Source organism: Podarcis gaigeae (assembly GCF_964106915.1).
Source record: "Podarcis gaigeae genome assembly, chromosome: 8".
NCBI classification, from domain to species: Eukaryota; Metazoa; Chordata; class Lepidosauria; order Squamata; family Lacertidae; genus Podarcis; species Podarcis gaigeae.
Window position 1 is genome coordinate 82,781,086 of NC_139684.1, and position 19,131 is coordinate 82,800,216.

Consider the following 19,131-nt stretch of genomic DNA (forward strand, 5'->3'; position numbering starts at 1 on the left):
AGGTCCGTATAGTTAAAGCTCTGGTTTTCCCAGTAGTGATGTATGGAAGTGAGAGCTGGACCATCAAGAAGGCTGATCTGAATTCTGGTGCTGGAGGAGATTCTTGAGAGTCCCATGGACTGCAAGAAGATCAAACCTCTCCATTCTGAAGGAAATGAGCCCTGAGTGCTCACTGGAAGGACAGATCCTGAAGCTGAGGCTCCAAGACTTTGGCCACCTCATGAGAAGAGAAGACTCCCTGGAAAAGACCCTGATGTTGGGAAAGATGGAGGGCACAAGGAGAAGGGGGCGACAGAGGACGAGATGGTTGGACGGTGTTCTCGAAGCTACCAGCATGAGTTTGACCAAACTGCGGGAGGCAGTGGAGGACAGGAGTGCCTGGCGTGCTCTGGTCCAGGGGGTCACAAAGAGTCGGACACGACTAAACGACTAAACAACAATTTATTTTATGCGCCTCTTGAAGGGCACCCATTTCCAACAACCTCCATTTCCAATAACCTGCCCTGAGGCGAGGGCGCCCCCTTCTGCGGCACCCCCTTTGCCTCAGCCCCGCTCAGGGCCTACCAGGCCTTGCCAAAGCCGGGGGCTCAAGTAACGGCCTGGCGGGGCCTGCCCTACGAAGCGCTGGGCTTCGCGCCTCCCGACAAGTCCCCGGCTTGGCGCGAGCGCCGCGTAGCTCGAGCTCCCCCTGCTGGAGGCAGCCTTGCCCTGATTGATTCAGGGGACCATTCCGTACTCCCATTAACCGCTCAGGTCGGAGGAACTACAACTCCCGGCATGCAACGCCGGGTCGGGAAGCGAGCGGATAGCCCTGGCAGGGCGGGTTTTAGCCCTCTCGATGTCGCTCCTCCTCCTGCAGCCGTTCTGAAGACTACAACTCCCGACTGCCCGCTGTGCCGGGGCGCGCGCCTCACCGGATATCCGGTGGGAAGGGAGGGTCCGGGGAGGGGTGTCGGAGCAGCTGCCCCGAGCTCTGCGTGGAAAGAGGATTTAGGGCAAGGGGTCGCCATGGTAAGAATGGGGTGGGGAGGGGCTTGAAATATGGGACTCAGCCGGAGGGGGAGGGGAGGCAGGGTCAGAAATGGGGGCCCCCAAATCCAGGGGTCCAGGGTGTTGGGTGTGGGGAGGGAAAAGGGTTGCTGGTGGGAAAAATAATGATAATTCCAATTATGCCAGTTTTCAGTATTGGCATTTGCTGCAATGCTTCAAGGCCCTAACGACTGCCCTGCAAGGTAGGCCTCTGGTGTTGTGCCCATGCTTCTCTCAGGGTCAGAAGTCCACGGCCCACAGCAAGAAGAATGAGCAGCAGGGCTCTGTGGCCGCATCCTGAAGCCGACCTTGCTAAGGCCATTGGCATAAAGGTAAAGGGACCCCTGACTGTTAGGTCCAGTCGTGGCCGACTCTGGGGTTTATTGGCCGAGGGAGCCGGCGCACAGCTTCTGTGTCATGTGCCCAGCATGACTAAGCCGCTTCTGGCGAACCAGAGCAGTGCACAGAAATGCTGTTTACCTTCCCGCCAGAGCGGTACCTATTTATCTACTTGCACTTTGAAGTGCTTTCGAACTGCTAGGTGGGCAGGAACAGGGACCGAGCAACGGGAGCTCACCCCGTCGCGGGGATTCGAACCACCGACCTGATCGGCAAGTCCTAGGCTCTGTGGTTTAACCCACAGGGCCACCCGCGTCCAGAGCTTTAAATCACCTGGCGTGCTGCGCCAACCTTGCCGTAGCTCAGTGGTTTAGAACCCCTGCCTTGCAAGCAGAAAGGGTCGCCGGTTCAATACCAGGTAGGGCTGGGAGAGGCTCCTTGCCTGAAATCCCAGAGGACTACTGCCAGGCCGTTACAGGTAGGTAGCCGTGTTGGTCTGCCATAGTCGAAACAATTTTTAAAAAAAAAATTCCTTCCAGTAGCACCTTAGAGACCAACTAAGTTTGTTATTGGTATGAGCTTTCGTGTGCATGCACACTTCTTCGGATGCACACGAAAGCTCATACCAATAACAAACTAAGTTGGTCTCTAAGGTGCTACTGGAAGGATTTTTATTTTTATTTTGCCAGGCCATTGTTCTCGTCGCTGGACTACAACTCCCATCGTCCACAGATAGCAGGGATGATGGGAGTTGTAGTCCAACAACATCTGGGGACCGAAGGTTGAGCAAAGGCTGGAGTGGGCAGTACATGAGCAAGATGGGGCCGGGATTCTTCTGAGTTGGTATAAGGCAGCTTTCTATGATCCTCTGCTTCAAATGTGCAAGGGGTATGTGGGTTGGGGAGAGAGAGTATTTGTGGAGGAGAAGGCTTTGAATGGTTGCTAGCCATCCACTGTCGGAAGCAAGGATTTGGTGGGACAACATTAAAGCTTTAAGTAGGGTTCCCCTGCGCTTGATCCAGGCATTTATGCAATATTAACTGTACATCTATGGCTTTATCGTTCTCTCTCATTTATATTGTTTTCATTGTTTCTAGAACATGTGCTTTACTTTTGCCTTGGGGGCTGCAAAATAAATAACAATAAACCGAAATCCTCCTCTTGATGTGCAACTTGGAGAGCCTGCATGGACTTAGGGGGATTTTCTGTTGGGAGGAAGGATGTGCAAGTGTTGCCCGTAGTTGAAAAGTAGCTGGAAGATGCCTACAGGAGATGGTGGTAGTGCCCCATTTGACTGGCACATGCAGAGGAGGTTGTTGTTGTTCAGGGCAGAGAGCAGTCCATGCTCATGAAAGTTGCATCCTTTCTCCTTCCTATTCCCTTTTCCCCTGATTGTCAAGTGCTCTCTAGGAAACCCAGCAAGTGGAATTATCCAGAAATGCCAATATTTCCACTGCAACATATTATGGTTTGTAATCCAGTGACTTGAGTGTAGTGCATGGGTAGGCAACCTAAGGCCCAGGGGCCGGATCCAGCCCTTCTCAATCCGGCCTGCGGACGGTCCGGGAATCAGCGTGTTTTTACATGGGAAGAATGTGTCCTTTTATTTAAAATGCATCTCTGGGTTATTTGTGGGGCATAGGAATTTATTTATTTATTCAAAATATAGTCCGGGCCCCCGCAAGGTCTCAGGGACAGTGGACCAGCCCCCTGCTGAAAAGGTTTGCTGACCCCTGGTGTAGTGCATTGTAGACACAGTGGGTTCAATATTATGGCGTGCCTTTAATAGAATCATAGAGTTTTAGAGTTGGGAGGGTCCAATCCCCTGCATTTTGAGGAACCTCAGCCAAAGCATCCATGACAGATGGCCATCTAACCTCCACGGAAGGAGACTTCACAATCTCCAGAGGGACTCTGTTCTTTTGCAGTTGGTCGGCCACATAAATCAAGGAATCTTAGTCAGTTGTGAGAGGATTAAACTGTTCTACGTTTGCCTGTGAATAAGCTAATATTTCTGCAGGTAAAAATATACTTGTTTTATCTTAGCAAAAACCATTTTAGAAAAGGCATTCTGTTATTTTGCTTCCCATTTGCACTTAGATTAAAAACAAACTGTTTTGAAAAGTAAGATGTGCTGCCGTATATAAGCCATGGAAACCTTTTGATTTGTGAAAAGAGTGGTTGTGATTTATTCACTAAATATTGCAAACGCACACACCGATTCTTGAGTTCACTAGAGTTTGTTACAACTTGTATTCACACAAAGAGTTCCTTGTCAAGTTCTTCGAGCTGGATATTGTGCAAATCCTTTTTGGAAGTGGTCCACTTCATTAGAGTGGGGCGGAGACTGGCCTCTTTCTGTGGCTTGGCTTGCTTGCTTGAGTTACCTGGAATCTTTACATTTCTTAATGTGAGGTCTTTGCTTCGCTTCAACTGTGGTGTGGATGGAGCTGTGCTCCTAGCTTGTGGTATAGCTTTGAAGTAGATTTCTTTTTGGTCTCTTGATACTAACTAGAATAGCATGCAAATCATAACACGCTTTTTTCTGGTTCAGATCTTAAATATCATTCCAAAAAATGTGCATTAAGATCTGATTTTATCATTTATTTTTTAAAAACCTATGCTCGGGCCTGAACACAGTATTCTTCGGAAGCATCTGTCCTTGAGAATTCTGGAGAGAGATAACATGTTCATATGCTTGTGGATCTGTGGCATTTCCTCTCTAGTCAATTCTTGCGGGAGGAGAAATTCTAAAGGGAACGATCTGTCTGTTAGTTGTGCAACTCTCATTTCCCTTGTGGCTTTTCCGTGGAAATGCATATCCGCTACACAAGCTCATTGGATAACAAGGGGCACTATTTGTTAATTTGGGTGTCTGCATTTTTTTTTTTAATGCAAAGAAACGCAAGCAGCCAAGCAGAGTCTTTTCCATGGGTGTTTCTTCTTACAGAATATTCGCTGACATCTGCATATCAAAGGAGCGGAAGCTTCAATTCAGGCATGGTGTTTCACAGTGCAACGGGATGTTACAGCCAGGACGCGGGTGGCACTGTGATCTAAACCACTGAGCCTCTTGGGCTTGCCACAGTCAGAAGGTCGGTGGTTCGAATCCCCACGATGGACTGAGCTCCCATTGCTCTGTCCCAGCTTCTGCCAACCAAGCAGTTCGAAAGCACGCCAGTGCAAGTAGATAAATAGGTACCACTGTGATGGGAAGGTAAACTGCATCTCTGTGCGCTCTGGTTTCCGTCATGGTATCCTGTTGCGCCAGAAGCAGTTTAGTCCTGCTGGCCACATGACCCGGAAAGCTGTCTGCGGACAAATGCCAGCTCCCTCGTCCTGAATGCAAGATGAGCACCGCAACCCTATAATCACCTTTGACTGCACTTAACCATCCAGGGGTCCTTTACCTTTTACAGCCAGGGAAAAAACCTTGAAGGACCACATTTGGCCCCTGGTGGAGAACGCAGGATGCCACCTGGTGTCTGAAATGACTCATGCAGTGGGAGACAGAACCTCAGGAGAGAGTGACCTATGCGTGCCTGCACTTTGGGCTGGAGCGCAAAGATTCTTGGAGCACCAGACTTGCAGTGCCCTGTGTTTCCCTGTAGCTTGCTCATTCCTTGAAAGCTTTTATGCCCAGGCAGTATCTTATGGGAGGTGACAGGGCTGTGTATCTCCTATAGGCTGCATTAGGACAGTGCTGTCATACTTGGGACCAGATCTCTCGGGAGGCGTGCCACCACTGTCGTGCCGCCTCTGTGATGAGGAAAGTGGATGGTGTGGATCAGGGGTCAGCAGCCTTTTTCAGCCATGGGCCAGTCCACCGTCCCTCCGACCATGTGGGGGGCTGGACTGTATTTTGAAAAATAATAATGAAGGAATTCCTATGCCCCACGAATAACTCAGAGATGCATTTTAAATAAAAGCACACATTCTACTCATGTAAAAACACCAGGCAGGACCCACAAAATAACCCATAGGTGAAGTAAAGGGACCCCTGACCATTAGGTCCAGTCGTGACCGACTTTATTGGCTGAGGGAGCCGGCGTACAGCTTCTGGGTCATGTGGCCAGCGTGACTAAGCCACTTCTGGCGAACCAGAGCAGCGCACAGAAACACTGTTTACCTTCCCGCTGGAGCGGTACCTATTTATCTACTTACACTTTGACGTGCTTTTGAACTGCTAGGTTGGCAGGCGCAAATAACCCATAGGTGCATTTTAAATAAAAGGACACATTCTACTCATGTAAAAGCACGCTGATTCCCGGACCGTCCATAGGCCAGATTGAGAAGTCGATTGGGCTGGAACTGGCCCCCGGGCCTTAGGTTGCCTACCCCTGGCGTGGATGCTTGTTCAGCCTCTTTTTATTTTATTTTTTTGAAAAAGCAACATCATGTGATGCTGGAACAGATAGCCAGCCATCCCTTGTTTGTCTTTGCTGATTCTTCTGGGCTGGCTTTCTCGATACAGGGTGGGTCCCTTTCCTATCTCTTGAGCACACTAGGCATGAAGAGGCATGGATGGAGGCTGACCAGAAATAGCTGCTCTGTTCTTTAGGGAAGCCCTTGAGCTTTCCCCTGAAGCACAACCCATGCACACCACAGCGAAAGGAAGTCAGAGGGAGGAAAGGGGAAGGAAGCAGCTGGGAGATCTGGCAAGAGAGTCAGGAGCTGTTCTGGTCAGGAGAGCCCTTAGCAGCCCAGTTTCCCTCCCACCAGCCCTAGCCAAAATGTGAGGAGTGTTGTAGGGCACCGAGTTGGCAAAGGCTGAGGTTCGGCATTAAAACGTCCCCATGTTGGGAGGAAGACTCGGAACCCCTGTGAACGTTTGCATTTTACGAAAAGTTAAAATCTGCATGGCTGTGGGATTCTTCTCCCTTAGACTGGCCCTCAAGCGAATTTGGAAAATGGGTGATCTCAGGAGACAGTCTCTGACTTTCATCTTTGCAGGCCTCCGAGTAATAGGACAACACAATGCCTATCCAGAAAACTTCAGTGTAACTTGCCCACCCCCCCCAATAAGGAAGGGGATCATTCAATGGGAATGTGAGGGCCCAATATGGCCCGTGGGTCGGTTTAATCCGGCCCCCCTGTGGCAGTTTATTTCCTGCGAGGAAATCCTAAAAAAAACCTCAACAACTTCAACCTTAAAAAAGTTCAACAACTTTGGGGTAAAATCATAAAGCTCAACAACCTCAATCCTAAAAAAAACTTTGGTCGGCCCTCACAGCCCTTCATTTCATCAAATCTGGCCCTCTTTGAAAAAAGTTTGGACACCACTGCTGTACAGGCTTGCTTGGGCGTAAAGCCCGCTGAGCTTAAAGTGAGCGTTGAACAATAAGCTGTAATTCTCTGTAATACATTGTGGGAAATGAATAAGAACGGTCCCATCCATGCCTTGAGGAGGAGGCCTGTTGCTTCTCTGTCCGAGTGCCTGCTCTGTCCTTGCTGCTTTCCACTCAGCCTTTTTTTTTGGGGGGGGGGTGATGCCACGATGTGTATGTGCATTAGTTACGCTTGGCCCATTCATTCACGGCGCGGAGGCTTGTTCCCAAGGTAGGCAGGCCTTTATCTCTGAGTGAGCGGCAGCTCTTGGCTTATGTCCAGTGTTAGAAACTCAGATAAATAAGCTAATTGCCAAATAGCACCTTAAAGCTAGGTTATGGTCGCCACGAAATGTCTAGGCGCCTTTCTTTTGCAATGTGATTTTTGTGTTGTTGTTACTCATTTCATTTCTTTTTTATTTTATTTTATTTTTTTGTTAAAATAATTCAGCATTAATACACACATATTGCTAATATACAAGCATACAAGCATACATTTCATACAATGAACATTTTTAAGGATTGTATGAAATGTATGCTTGTATATTAGCAATATGTGTGTATTAATGCTGAATTATTTTAATAATTAGAAAAGAAATCTTAATAAATATTATTTTTTTAAAAAAAATGTTCAAACATACCTACACTCACTCCCACAGATAATTCCTTTTCCCATCACCAGCCCTCCCCCCACCTTGGTGTTAGAGTTCCAATCTACTCGATTGCAATTTCTTTCCACTTCTATGTGATTTTTGTGTTGTTATTACTCATTTCATTTCTATACCGCTTTACATTTTAAAGAAAAAACCTCAAAACGGTTTGCAACACATTAAAAGAATCCAGAATAAAACAAATTCAAGCTTCCAGGAAAATATTTCAGAGACTTCTATATGTGACATTTTGCTTTCCCCTTATTTATTTACCTATTTAATTTATATAGCTGCCCCGTGGCAGAAGTACTCTAGGAAGACAGTCTGGTGCAGTGGTTAGAATGTCAGAGTAGGGCCTGAGAGGTCGGAGATTATTTGCCAACCCGGCATTCAGAGATCTCCACGTGGTCGCGATTGGACCCCTGCCAGTTGCAAAACGCACCTGACGCCTAGGGAATTTTGAACATTGCTTGTGTCCAGATAAGAAAGGCTACTCCGACAGTGACCATAGGCAATTCTCTACCCCTGCACACTTTACAAACTAATACCCAAGAGCAAAGGGTATTCTCATTTGTAATTTGTTTTTTAATAAGCATGTCCCGGGTATCAGTAGTCTGGAGGTAAAGGTAAAGGGACCCCTGACCCAGCCGTGACTGACTCTGAGGTTGTGGCGCTCATCTCGCTTTACTGGCCGAGGGAACAGGTGTACAGCTTCCGGGTCATGTGGCCAGCAGGACTAAGCCGCTTCTGGAGAACCAGAGCAGCGCACAGAAACGCCGTTTACCTTCCCGCCGGAGTGGTACCTATTTATCTACTTGCACTTTGACGTGCTTTCAAACTGCTAGGTTGGCAGGAGCAGGGACCGAGCAACGGGAGCTCACCCCGTCGTGGGGATTCAAACCGCCGACCTTCTGATCGGCAAGCCCTAGGCCAGGGGTCTGCAACCTTTAAGACAAAAAGAGCCACTTGGACCCGTTTCCGAAGAAAAAACAACAACTGGGAGCCGCAAAACCATTGCGACATTTAAAACAAATATAACACTGCATACATTGTTTCTTAGCCCAATGTTATCCTCGTCATTATAAAAATAACTTTTTTGACACTTTTTAATTATTTTTTGTTTGACCCCTCAGAATTACTCCTCCTCATAGAAATAAACGTTATATTAACAAGTTACCTTTTTTTGAGTGTGTGTTCTTCACTCCCCTTCAAAACAGTAGCTGCAAATTGCAAAGCAATAGCAGCAAATCAGCCAGCGGCTGCCTGTTGGGGCGGCAGCCTGTTGCCCGAAGCACAGGGAGCCCTCCGGAGGGCTCCCCGTGCTTCGGGCGAGTGTCTGCAAGCCTTGCGCGTCCGGCAGGAGCTCCCTTCGGGCGCGCGAGGCTTGGGGCGGGAACAAAGGAAAATGCGCCTCCTCCCCTCGCCTCCACCCCGGAGCCGCGGCAAAGGCGTTAAAGAGCCGCATGCGGCTCCGGAGCCGCAGGTTGCCGACCCCTGCCCTAGGCTCTGTGGTTTAACCCACAGCGCCATCCGCGTCCCAGTAGTCTGGAGAGTGCTTATTGAATCCCAGGTATCTTTGACGCTGCTTTCTTCCCCCTTCTACAGATTCGCTTTATTCTGATCCAGAACCGTGCTGGCAAAACGCGCCTGGCCAAGTGGTACATGCAATTTGACGATGACGAGAAGCAGAAGCTCATTGAGGAGGTCCATGCCGTTGTGACGGTGCGGGACGCAAAGCACACCAACTTTGTCGAGGTAACGTCTCTGTCCGCTCGAGGCTTTCCTTCGCGTATGAAGCTGTCGTGCTTTTGCCTTCCGCAGGCCAAACTGGCTTCGGCGGAGGGGATTGAAGGGCAGAGTCTTTTAGGACCTTTAGCTGTAACATGGCTTGGCTGGATGGCTTGGGTTACCTGCCATCGTTTGCTGTTTGAGCACCCTCTTGCCTGATCTCTGTGTTTCTGAGTACAGTGGTACCTCACATTAACTACTTAATTGGATCCAGAGGTCCGTTCTTAACCTGAAACAGTCCTTAACCAGAAGCACCACTTTAGCTAATGGGGCCTCCTGCTGCTGCCGCGCCGCCAGAGTACGATTTCTGTTCTCATCCTGAAGCAAAGTACTTAACCTGAGGTACTATTTCTGGGTGAGCGGAGTCTGTAACCTGAAGCGTATGTAACCGGAAGTACCACTGTACAGTCATACCTCATTTGCTCCGGGTTGTGCGTTTTCAGGTTGCGACCCGAAAGTAACGGAATGGGTTACTTCTGGGTTTTGCCACTCGGCATGCGCAGACGCACAAAATGACATCACGCGCAGAAGCGGTGAATTGCGATCTGCGCAGGCGTGGGTTGCGTTCTTTTCAGGCTGCAAACAGGCCTCCGGAAGGGATCCCGTTCGCAACCAGAGGTGCCACTGTACTGTGTGTTTCTTCAGGTGTCACAAAGTCCTGGAGGCAGCTTCCACTACAGCATAAAACACCAGCAAAAGCCTCTACAGTGGTACCTTGGGTTACATACGCTTCAGGTTACAGACACTTCAGGTTACAGACTCTGCTAACCCAGAAATATTACCTCGGGTTAAGAACTTTGCTTCAGGATGAGAACAGAAATCGTGCTCCGGCGGCGCGGCGGTAGCAGGAGGCCCCATTAGCTAAAGTGGTGCTTCAGGTTAAGAACAGTTTCAGGTTAAGTACGGACCTCCGGAACAAATTAAGTTCTTAACCAGAGGTACCACTGTATCTTTCTGTATTTATGCCGGTTATGAATTTGAAGGACAAGGGGAAGAACACACTGCTTATTTACTTATTTAAAGTATTTTTTTATCCTGCTCTTTAGCTAAAAAGACTCTCAGAGGAGTTTAAAAACCATCAGGATTACAATCTAAAGTAATCTTAAAAGTGCATATTCTCTGAATGCCAAACTCTGTTACAGTGGAACATCGGTTTCTGAACGTAATCCATTCCGGAAAACCGTTCAACTTCCAAAACGTCCAAAAACTGAGGATCAATGGGCAGTTGGCAAAATCCATTGAAAAAATTGAGAAATATGCCTCGGAAGCCGTTTGACTTCTGAGGCACGTTCGAAAACGGAAGCAATTACTTCTGGGTTTTTGGCGTTCGGCTTCCGAATTGCTCAGCTTCCAAGGTGCTCGAAAACCAAGGTTCCACTGTACTCGTATTGGCACCTGCGGTTGCACTGCAAGCGAGAATAAATACCTTTTTAATGGGTCATAGAACCATAGAATCATAGAACTGTAGAGTTGAAAGGAACCCCAAAGGCTCTAGTCCAACCACCTGCAATGCAGGAATCTCAACTAAAGCGTCCATGACAGATGTCCCTCCAACCTCTGCATACTGAGGTCATTTTTGTATAGTCCTTCCATGCTAGGTGGATAGCAATAGGAGCCTTTCCCCTTTCCAGCCTCCACAGTCCTACCCTAACCTGCAATAGACACCATCTTGTGCTTCTATCCAGTGATCGCTATTTTCACCACCTTTTCTCTCTCTCTCCCCGCCCCCCCAGTTCCGCAACTTCAAAATTATCTACAGGCGCTACGCAGGGCTTTATTTCTGCATTTGTGTGGACGTGAACGACAACAACCTCGCCTACCTAGAAGCCATTCACAACTTTGTGGAGGTGAGTAGTGCCTGCAAGCTTAAGTCTGCGCCCTAAGAATGCCCACGAATGTGTGCTTCCACACCCAGGCATGTGTAGGAATACGTATGTGTTTCATAAGTGATGCCCCTGTGCAGATGAGGTGGTAAATTATTTCTGAATGGTACCACTTCAGACTCTGGGTGGAGGATTGTGTGATCAAGGGCTCCTGTGCCTTTTCTTCCATACCTTCTTGAGTAAGAAACTTTTTTATTTTACTTTTTAAACCCCACACAATTAGGAATACGGAAACAGATTACAGTGGTGCCTCGCAAGACGAAATTAATTCGTTCCGCAAGTCTTTTCGTCTTGCGAGTTTTTCGTCTTGCGAAGCACGGTTTCCCATAGGAATGCATTGAAAAGGCCCTTCGCGCCTTGTCCTCTGTTCCCGGACCTCCCACCGCAAGCCTTAGGACAGGTCCGGGAACAGAGGAGAAGGCGCACTGCGCTTCCCCGCTGTCCCCGGAGATTTCCCTATGGGCTTTAGTCTTGCGAAGCAAGCCCATAGGGAAATTCGTCCTGCGAAGCCGCTAAAAAATCGGAAAACCCTTTCGTCTTGCGGGTTTTTCGTTTAGCGAGGCATTCGTCTTGCAGGGCACCACTGTACAGTGATACAGTCATACCGCATGTTACGTTTGCTTCATGCTACGTTTTTTCAGGTTGCGTCCCGCAGCGACCCAGAAGTACCAGAAAGGGTTACTTCCAGGTTTTGCCGCTCATGCATGCACAGACGGGCAAAATGACATCACACGCATGCGCAGACGCACAAAATGACATCACGTGCATGCGCAGAAGTGGTGAATCGCAACCCGCATGTGCGCAGACGCGCCACTGCGGATTGTGTTTCTTTCATGTTGTGAACGGGCCTCTGGAATGGGTCTTGTTCGCAACCAGAGGTACCACTATACCTTGGTTCTCAAACTTCTTTGATTCTGTGAAGGAGACACCCATTCTGTACACCGATCGGAGACAGGAATTTTTGCTTCCATCAGGGGCTACATTCCCTTGGGCGTCATCTGTCAGGGGCTGCTGCTCAGAACAGTCTCTCTGTCTACATTTGCACCACAAATGTTAAAGCACTGTGATTCCACTCTAAACAGCCACAGCTCCCTCCCCCCAAAGAATTATGGGACCTGTACAGCGGTACCTTGGTTCTCAAACTTAATCCGTTCCAGAAGTCAGTTCCAAAACCAAAGCGTTCCAAAACCAAGGTGTGTTTTCCCATAGAAAGTAATGCAAAATGGATTAATTGTTCCAGACTTTTAAAAACAACCCCAAAAACAGCAATTTAACATGGATTTTACTATCTAACGAGACCACTGATCCATAAAATGAAAGCAATAAACAATGTGCTGCAGTCACACAATCAATCAGTAGCTGAACTAGGTTCCACACTGTCACAAAAACAAAAAGAAGAGCCACAAAAACGCAAAATAAATAGCAAAACCAGACAGACCTCAGCGTAACACTCAAAACGGAAGTGTGGCACTCAAAACGGAAGCGTAACACTCAAAACGGAGCACGTTTGGCTTCCGAAAAATGTTTGCGAACCGGAACACTTACTTCCAGGTTTGCAGTGTTTGGGTTCCAAATTCTTTGAGTACCAAGGCGTTTGAGAAACAAGGTACCACTGTAGTTGAAAATACAAGAGCTACTTTAAATTTTAAAAGAGAAACATGAAACAATAAAGGGAGGGACCCAGTTACAATCATGGAAGATTTTATTGAGAAAGAACTGAAGAGACATAATCCTTTGTTTATATAAAACAATCAGATCAATATACCCAAAATGCTGCTATTTTGATAGCATCTCCATGTGTGAAACTGAGCCCTTTACTGCCACTGATTTATACTTGCTTAAACTCAACCTTTGATGGATCTGTTTCTCTGTATAAAACATGTCAGAATCTTTAGTTGTTTGCTTCCTTACATTAAAATAAAAAATAAAAAATTGCCCCAATCTCCCCACACAGTATGAGGCCAAGAACTCTTCTCCTAGACAAACTATCTCCTTGATATATTACTGTCAGGGAACTGCCATCGGAGCCAGAGGGAGAGGGAGGGCTCCAGAGGGATTCCGGAGAGCGTACCGGGAGGGAGAGAAGCAGCCCATCTTCTGGGGAAGGAAATCAGCGTAACACTAGTGGAGAAGAGGGGCAGATGGGGGAATCGGCGAGGTGGCTCCATGACTCCTCGCCGGAGACCAGCAGGGAGAGCACGGGTCCTCCGCTGCCCACACCCTCCCTGCGCAGAAGGCTTCCGCGCAGGGAGAGTAGGCGGGCACTAGGCGTCAAAGAGCTTCTTTGCTGGAAGAAGTTCAAGAAACGCCCACTGACGGATTCTGCCAGCGATTGAGACAGCCACGGGTGAGTGGCTGTCCGGACAGAAAGGGTTCACCCAGGTAACTCAGCCAAGCATGGCGCCGATTTACGCCCGAGCAACCCCATAGAACCATTACAATTACTTTCAAGCATACATATATTCCCCACCTAGGGGGAGATATCCTGCAATGCCCTTTTTCCAGGACGTGCGTACCTGCAGTCTGAGAGAACTGAGCCAAGGGGAAGTTTAAGGAGCTCCTGTGTCGTCTTTTGGGGAAGCAGGCCTTAGCTTAGCCAACACCTCCCAAAGCATCCCATTTTCTGGGCGCCACGGAAGGTCTCTGTGTCTCCCCACTGCACTCTTTTAAGATGACTTGAGAAGACCCTCTCAAGACAACTGCATCTGTTTGCTAGATGGTGACAGGAAGTTGCCCCACCCCTCGCTGCCTCCTTGGTCCTGAGATGATAAGGGTGGTTCCCTTCCTGCCCCCCCCCCCGAAAGCACATGCAGCTGAAGGAGAAAGTTGGAATAGTGACAACATCATCATCATTTCATTATTTATACCCTGCCCACCTGGCTGGGTTTCCCCAGCCACTCTGGGTGGCTTCCAACCGAATACATGGTACCTCGGGTTACATACGCTTCACATTACAGACTCTGCTAACCCAGAAATAGTACCAGGCCATCAAGACCTGAACTGGACTTAACTGTCAGGGGTCCCTTTACCTTTACAGTGGTACCTCAGGTTACAGACGCTTCAGGTTACAGTCTCCGCTAACCCAGAAATAGTACCTCAGGTGAAGAACTTTGCTTCAGGATGAGAACAGAAATCGTGCTCTGGTGGCATGGCAGCAGCAGGAGGCCCCATTAGCTAAAGTGGTGCTTCAGGTTAAGAACAGTTTCAGGTTAAGAACGGACCTCCGGAACGAATTAAGTTCTTAGCCCAAGGTACCACTGTCTTGTCTATTCATTTTTATATTTTTTTTATAAATATTTATTAAGATTTTTCAAAATGATACATAGTAAAACGAGAAAAAAAGAAAAAACCAAAATACATAATACAAAAAATACAAAAACAGAAAAAATAAAAATACATAAAATTTCCATTAACTTATTTTCTTTTAACTTATTTTCCGGACCTCCTCATACCTCCCTTTCTTATATTCTAATTCAAATTATTGGTTCAGCAAATCCTCACCATTAATTTTTGCTTATTTCAAAACCTTATTTTCCATATCTCTTAGGGCATTACAGCTGGAAACCGCTTAGTTTCTATCCAACATCATTCTAACATTCCTTAATTTTACAATATTTCTGCAAATCGTCTTTAAACTTCTTCCAGTCTTCTTCCGCCGACTCTGTTCCCTGGTCTCGGATTCTGCCGGTCATTTCTGCCAGTCCTATGTAGTCTTATCACCTTCATCTGCCATTCTTCCAGAGTGGGTAGATCCTGTGTCTTCCAGTATTTTGCAATAAGTATTCTTGCTGCTGTTGTCGCATACATAAAAAAGGTTCTATCCTTCTTTAACACCAATTGGCCAACCGTGCCCAGGAGAAAGGCCTCTGGTTTCTTCAAGAAGGTATATTTAAATACCTTTTTCATTTCATTATAAATCATTTCCCAGAAAGCCTTAATCCTTGGGCACGTCCACCAAAGGTGAAAGAATGTACCTTCAACCTCTTTACACACTGTCTTGTCTATTCAAAGTGTCAGAGATAAGGGTCTTTTCCTGATCCTTTTCACTGGACATGCTGGAACTGTGCCAAATTAGCACTCCACCGCTGAGTTATGACTGGCCTTGCAAATGTTACGCACTTTCCTTGCCATGGCTTTGCCCCTTCAAATTCATGACTACCTTTCTCCTCCTCTCTTCCCAGGTGCTGAATGAATATTTCCACAACGTCTGCGAGCTCGACCTCGTCTTCAACTTCTACAAGGTGGGTTTTTGTTCCCTGACCCTTTTCCAATAAGGCAGAACGAGGAAGGGGAAAAAACCGCGCTTGTGGCTAAAAAAAACATTGGGGCTTTCGTTTATTTTATTTAGCCTGACAATTCATATGCCGCATGATTACAGGCGCTGCGCAACGAGCTTAAGAGGTAAATTCAATGAAAAACTAACCATGAAATTGGAATTGACTGAAAAGGGCCACTGAAATAAAAAGGGAAGAATGCCGGTTTGGTACACACTCTTGCCATCCTTAAAGAAAAGGGGTGTTGTGCTTTGCTAAGTCTGTGCACCTACATGGGTCATGTGTTCGTATTCTATTAAATTAAATTAAAGCTGATATACCAGCTGCACTGGCTCCCGGTGGAGTACAGGATCAGGTTTAAGGTGCTGGCTTTAACCTTTAAAGCCCTATGCGGCCTAGGACCCTCGTACCTACGGGACCGCCTCTCCTGGTATGTCCCACGGAGGACCTTACGGTCTTCAAACAAAAACATCTCGGAGGTCCCGGGCCACAGGGAGGTTAGGCTGGCCTCAACCAGAGCCAGGGCTTTTTTGGCTGTGGCCCCGATCTGGTGGAACGCTCTGTCACAAGAGACTAGGGCCCTGCGGGACTTGACATCTTTCCACAGGGCCTGCAAGACAGAGCTGGTCCACCAGGTCTTTGGCCAAGGCACAGTCAGACCCCCTCCTTCAGTACTCCTCACAGAACTCTAGCCCAATGGTTGCCATGAATTTGATTTTGAACTGATTTTAAATTGAATTGATTTTAGAATGTTGTGTTACTTTTATTGTTGTTAGCCCCTCTGAGCCCGGCTTCGGCTGGGGAGGGCGGGATATAAATAAAATTTTATTATATTATAATAAAAGTAAAATAAATGATTGAGGAAAATGCTGTTTCTGAGACACGGTCAGGGCACAGCACCAGCAAAGAACGGGGCAGGGTGCCTTGCTGGTGCCAGCCCTGCCCACAAGGTGGCATTAGACAGCTGCCTAAGGCTGCACTTTATGAAGTTGCATCTGATTCAGTGGCTGCTGAAAGAAGCTTCTGTGTTCCTGGCCTCGCTTCTGGCCCCTTGAGAGGAGGAGCAGAGAGGGGGTCAAGGAAGGGTGAGGCCTAGGAGTGAGACATCAAACAGTGGTGGGACTTGAGAGGCACCCAGCGTGCCAAAGGCCAAATTTCCCTGCCAGCTGGAGGCCCAGAATTCATGCACCGCAAGAAGTGTGGAGCAAGGAAGAACCTCCGAGGGGAGGAAAGACCTTGCTATGGAGTAGGAGGCATGAAGTAGGACCCAGTCTGGACCTTTAGGAAGCTGCAGCCAGCTGAGCAAAACCTGGACCTTGCTGGTACCTCTCCGGTGGGTGGGGTCAGAGCAGTGTTGGGTCCTGCACTTGTGCCATCTGCTACCAGAGGGTGGCTCTGCCTTGCACCCCTTAATAATAATAATGTTATTGTTGATACCCCACACACCTGGCTGGGTTTCCACAGCCACCCTGGGCAGCTTACAACATACAGTGGTACCTTGGTTCTCAAATGTAATCTGTTCTGGGAGTCTGTTTGACTCCTGAAAGGGTTTGAAAAGCAAGGTGCGGCTTCTGATTGGCTGCAGGAGCTTCCTGCATTCAATTGGAAGCTGCGCCGGACGTTCGGCTTCTGAAAAACGTTCGCAAACTGGAACACTCACTTCTGGGTTTGCGGTGTTTGGGAACTGATTTGTTCAGGAGCCAAGCTATTCGAGTACCAAGGTACCACTGTACAGTGGTGCCCCGCAAGACGAACGCCTTGCAAGACGGAAAACCCGCTAGACGAAAGGGTTTTCCGTTTTGGAGGTGCTTCGCAAAACGAATTTCCTATGGGCTTGCTTCGCAAGACGAAAATGTCTTGCGAGTTCCTGCGGTTTTTTCCCCCTCCCCCCCTTTTTCTAAGCCGCTTATTTTCTTATCCGCTAAGCCGATAAGCCGCTAATAGCGCTAATCCGCTAAGCCGTCAATGGGCTTGCTTCGCAAGACGAAAAAACCGCTAGACGAAGAGACTCGCGGAACGGATTAATTTCGTCTTGCGAGGCACCACTGTATGTAAAAAAGAGAAAAATACAGTGGTACCTTGGGTTACAGACGCTTCAGGTTACAAACTCCGCTAACCCAGAAGTAGTACCTTGGGTTAAGAACTTTGCTTCAGGATGAGAACAGAAATTGTGCTTCGGCATCGCAGCAGCAGCGGGAGGCCCCATTAGCTAAAGTGGTACCTCAGGTTAAGAACAGTTTCAGGTTAAGAACGGACCTCCAGAACGAATTAAGTTCTTAACCCGAGGTACCACTGTATCAAACATTAAAAACTTCCTTTGCTCCCTTTTGGAAAGGTGGCAGAGAAGTCCAGACACATGCTGCTTTAGATTCTTTCCTGAGGATTTCCCCACAACGCCCCCTTTCTTAGAGGAGGAACGTCTGTATTTTCTCTGCAGGTTTACACCGTGGTAGACGAGATGTTCCTAGCTGGCGAGATCCGAGAGACCAGCCAAACGAAGGTCCTGAAGCAGCTCCTCATGTTGCAATCCTTGGAATGAGGAGCAGAGGAGTAGATCGCCTCGGATCTCCCCCACCGACAAGATCCTGCCGCTACCCCACCCCTCCAGGGCTCATCTCTCTTCACCCCGGTCCCCTGAATCAGTGACTTGCTCAGAGCAAATTTTTGCCACTTAACCTGTAGCTGGAGGTTTGCGGGAAGCAAGGGGGGCACCTTGAATTGGCATTCCTAGTTCGGATTCCTAGCCGCGCTTCCTCCTGCACGGGCCGAACATGCAAAGGGGGCGGAGAGGCCGCTGGTTGGGGCTGAGTTGCTTTTCTGGAAAAGGGGGGAAGTGGAGATAGCTGCCGTCACCCCACCCTCCCTGTGCTACCATCCCAATACAACCTTCTGTCTTTCCCCTCCATGTCACCAGCCTGCTGCCCCCCCCCCCGCTCCCCGTCCATTCCCATAAGAAAAAAACGTGTTGTGCCGCATCTGCCGTAGAAGAGGGACCATAAGTGTGTGTGAGTGCGCGTGATGAGTGTGTGTACTGCCAGTAAAGTGATGTACTGATTAAATAAAGCATCTATGGGACACTTAAACCCCCACCAAGAGAGTCTCGTGTATGTTTGATAGGAGGGCGTTCCTGGAGCCTTAGGATGGTATCACCTGACGCTTAGAAGCCTTGGCAGCAAATACACGTCATATGTTAATAAGAAGCCGCGTACAGTAATGGCAGGTTTCCAGTTGCTGGGAACCACAGGAGGACAGAGCGCTCTTGTGCTCAAATCCTGCTTGGGGGGGTGGTTTCCATGGGCATCCAGCCAGCCACTGAGAACAGGTGTTGCGAGGTGGGGGGTACCTCAGCCTTACAAACTACTTGGGCATCCAGAATACTTACTGCATTTTTCGCTCTGTTGGATGCAGTTTTTCCCCTCCAAAAATTGAGGGGAAATGTGTATGCGTCCTATGGAGCGAATGCAGGCTTCTGCCATAGCCGCGCGCAACCCCTCTGGTAGGGAGAGGCTGCACGGGGCTATGGCTTCTTTAGCCCTGCGCAGCGTCTCCCGGAAGGAGAGGCTGCACGGGGCTAAAGGGGAAGCCAAAGCAGCAAGCGGGATCCATCCCGCTCGCTGCCTTGCCTTCTTCCATAGCTGCGCGCAACCTCTCTGGCAGGGAGAGGTTGCGTGCAGCCTGTATGCTGCTCTTTGGGGCTGGGGGGGGGAAATATTTTTTTCCTTGATTTCCCCCCCTAAAAACTGGGTGCGCCCTATGGTCCGGTGCGCCCTATGGTGAGAAAAACACGGTATTTGTTGTGCTCATCTTCCAGGTGATCAAGGGTGTGTGTGTGGCTCCTCTA

General features: G+C 48.4%; 2 protein-coding genes across 2 annotated transcripts in view; one reads left to right on the forward strand and one right to left on the reverse strand.

Annotated features, from left to right (window-relative positions):
* FKRP (fukutin related protein) overlaps positions 1-19,131 on the reverse strand; it is a 117,436-nt gene that overhangs the window by 10,027 nt on the left and 88,278 nt on the right. The window lies entirely within an intron of this gene.
* On the forward strand, positions 856-18,379 carry AP2S1 (adaptor related protein complex 2 subunit sigma 1). Its single transcript, XM_083754448.1, has 5 exons — positions 856-1,011; positions 8,951-9,100; positions 10,867-10,980; positions 15,198-15,257; positions 17,728-18,379. Exons 1-5 carry the CDS (start codon positions 1,009-1,011, stop codon positions 17,827-17,829), a joined length of 429 nt encoding a protein of 142 aa, XP_083610574.1. The 5' UTR covers positions 856-1,008; the 3' UTR covers positions 17,830-18,379.

Coding starts and splice junctions, on each gene's coding strand:
- AP2S1 (XM_083754448.1), top strand. Junction 9,101..10,866: donor AGCACACCAACTTTGTCGAG/GTAACGTCTCTG, acceptor CCGCCCCCCCAG/TTCCGCAACTTCAAAATTAT. Junction 10,981..15,197: donor CCATTCACAACTTTGTGGAG/GTGAGTAGTGCC, acceptor CTCTCTTCCCAG/GTGCTGAATGAATATTTCCA.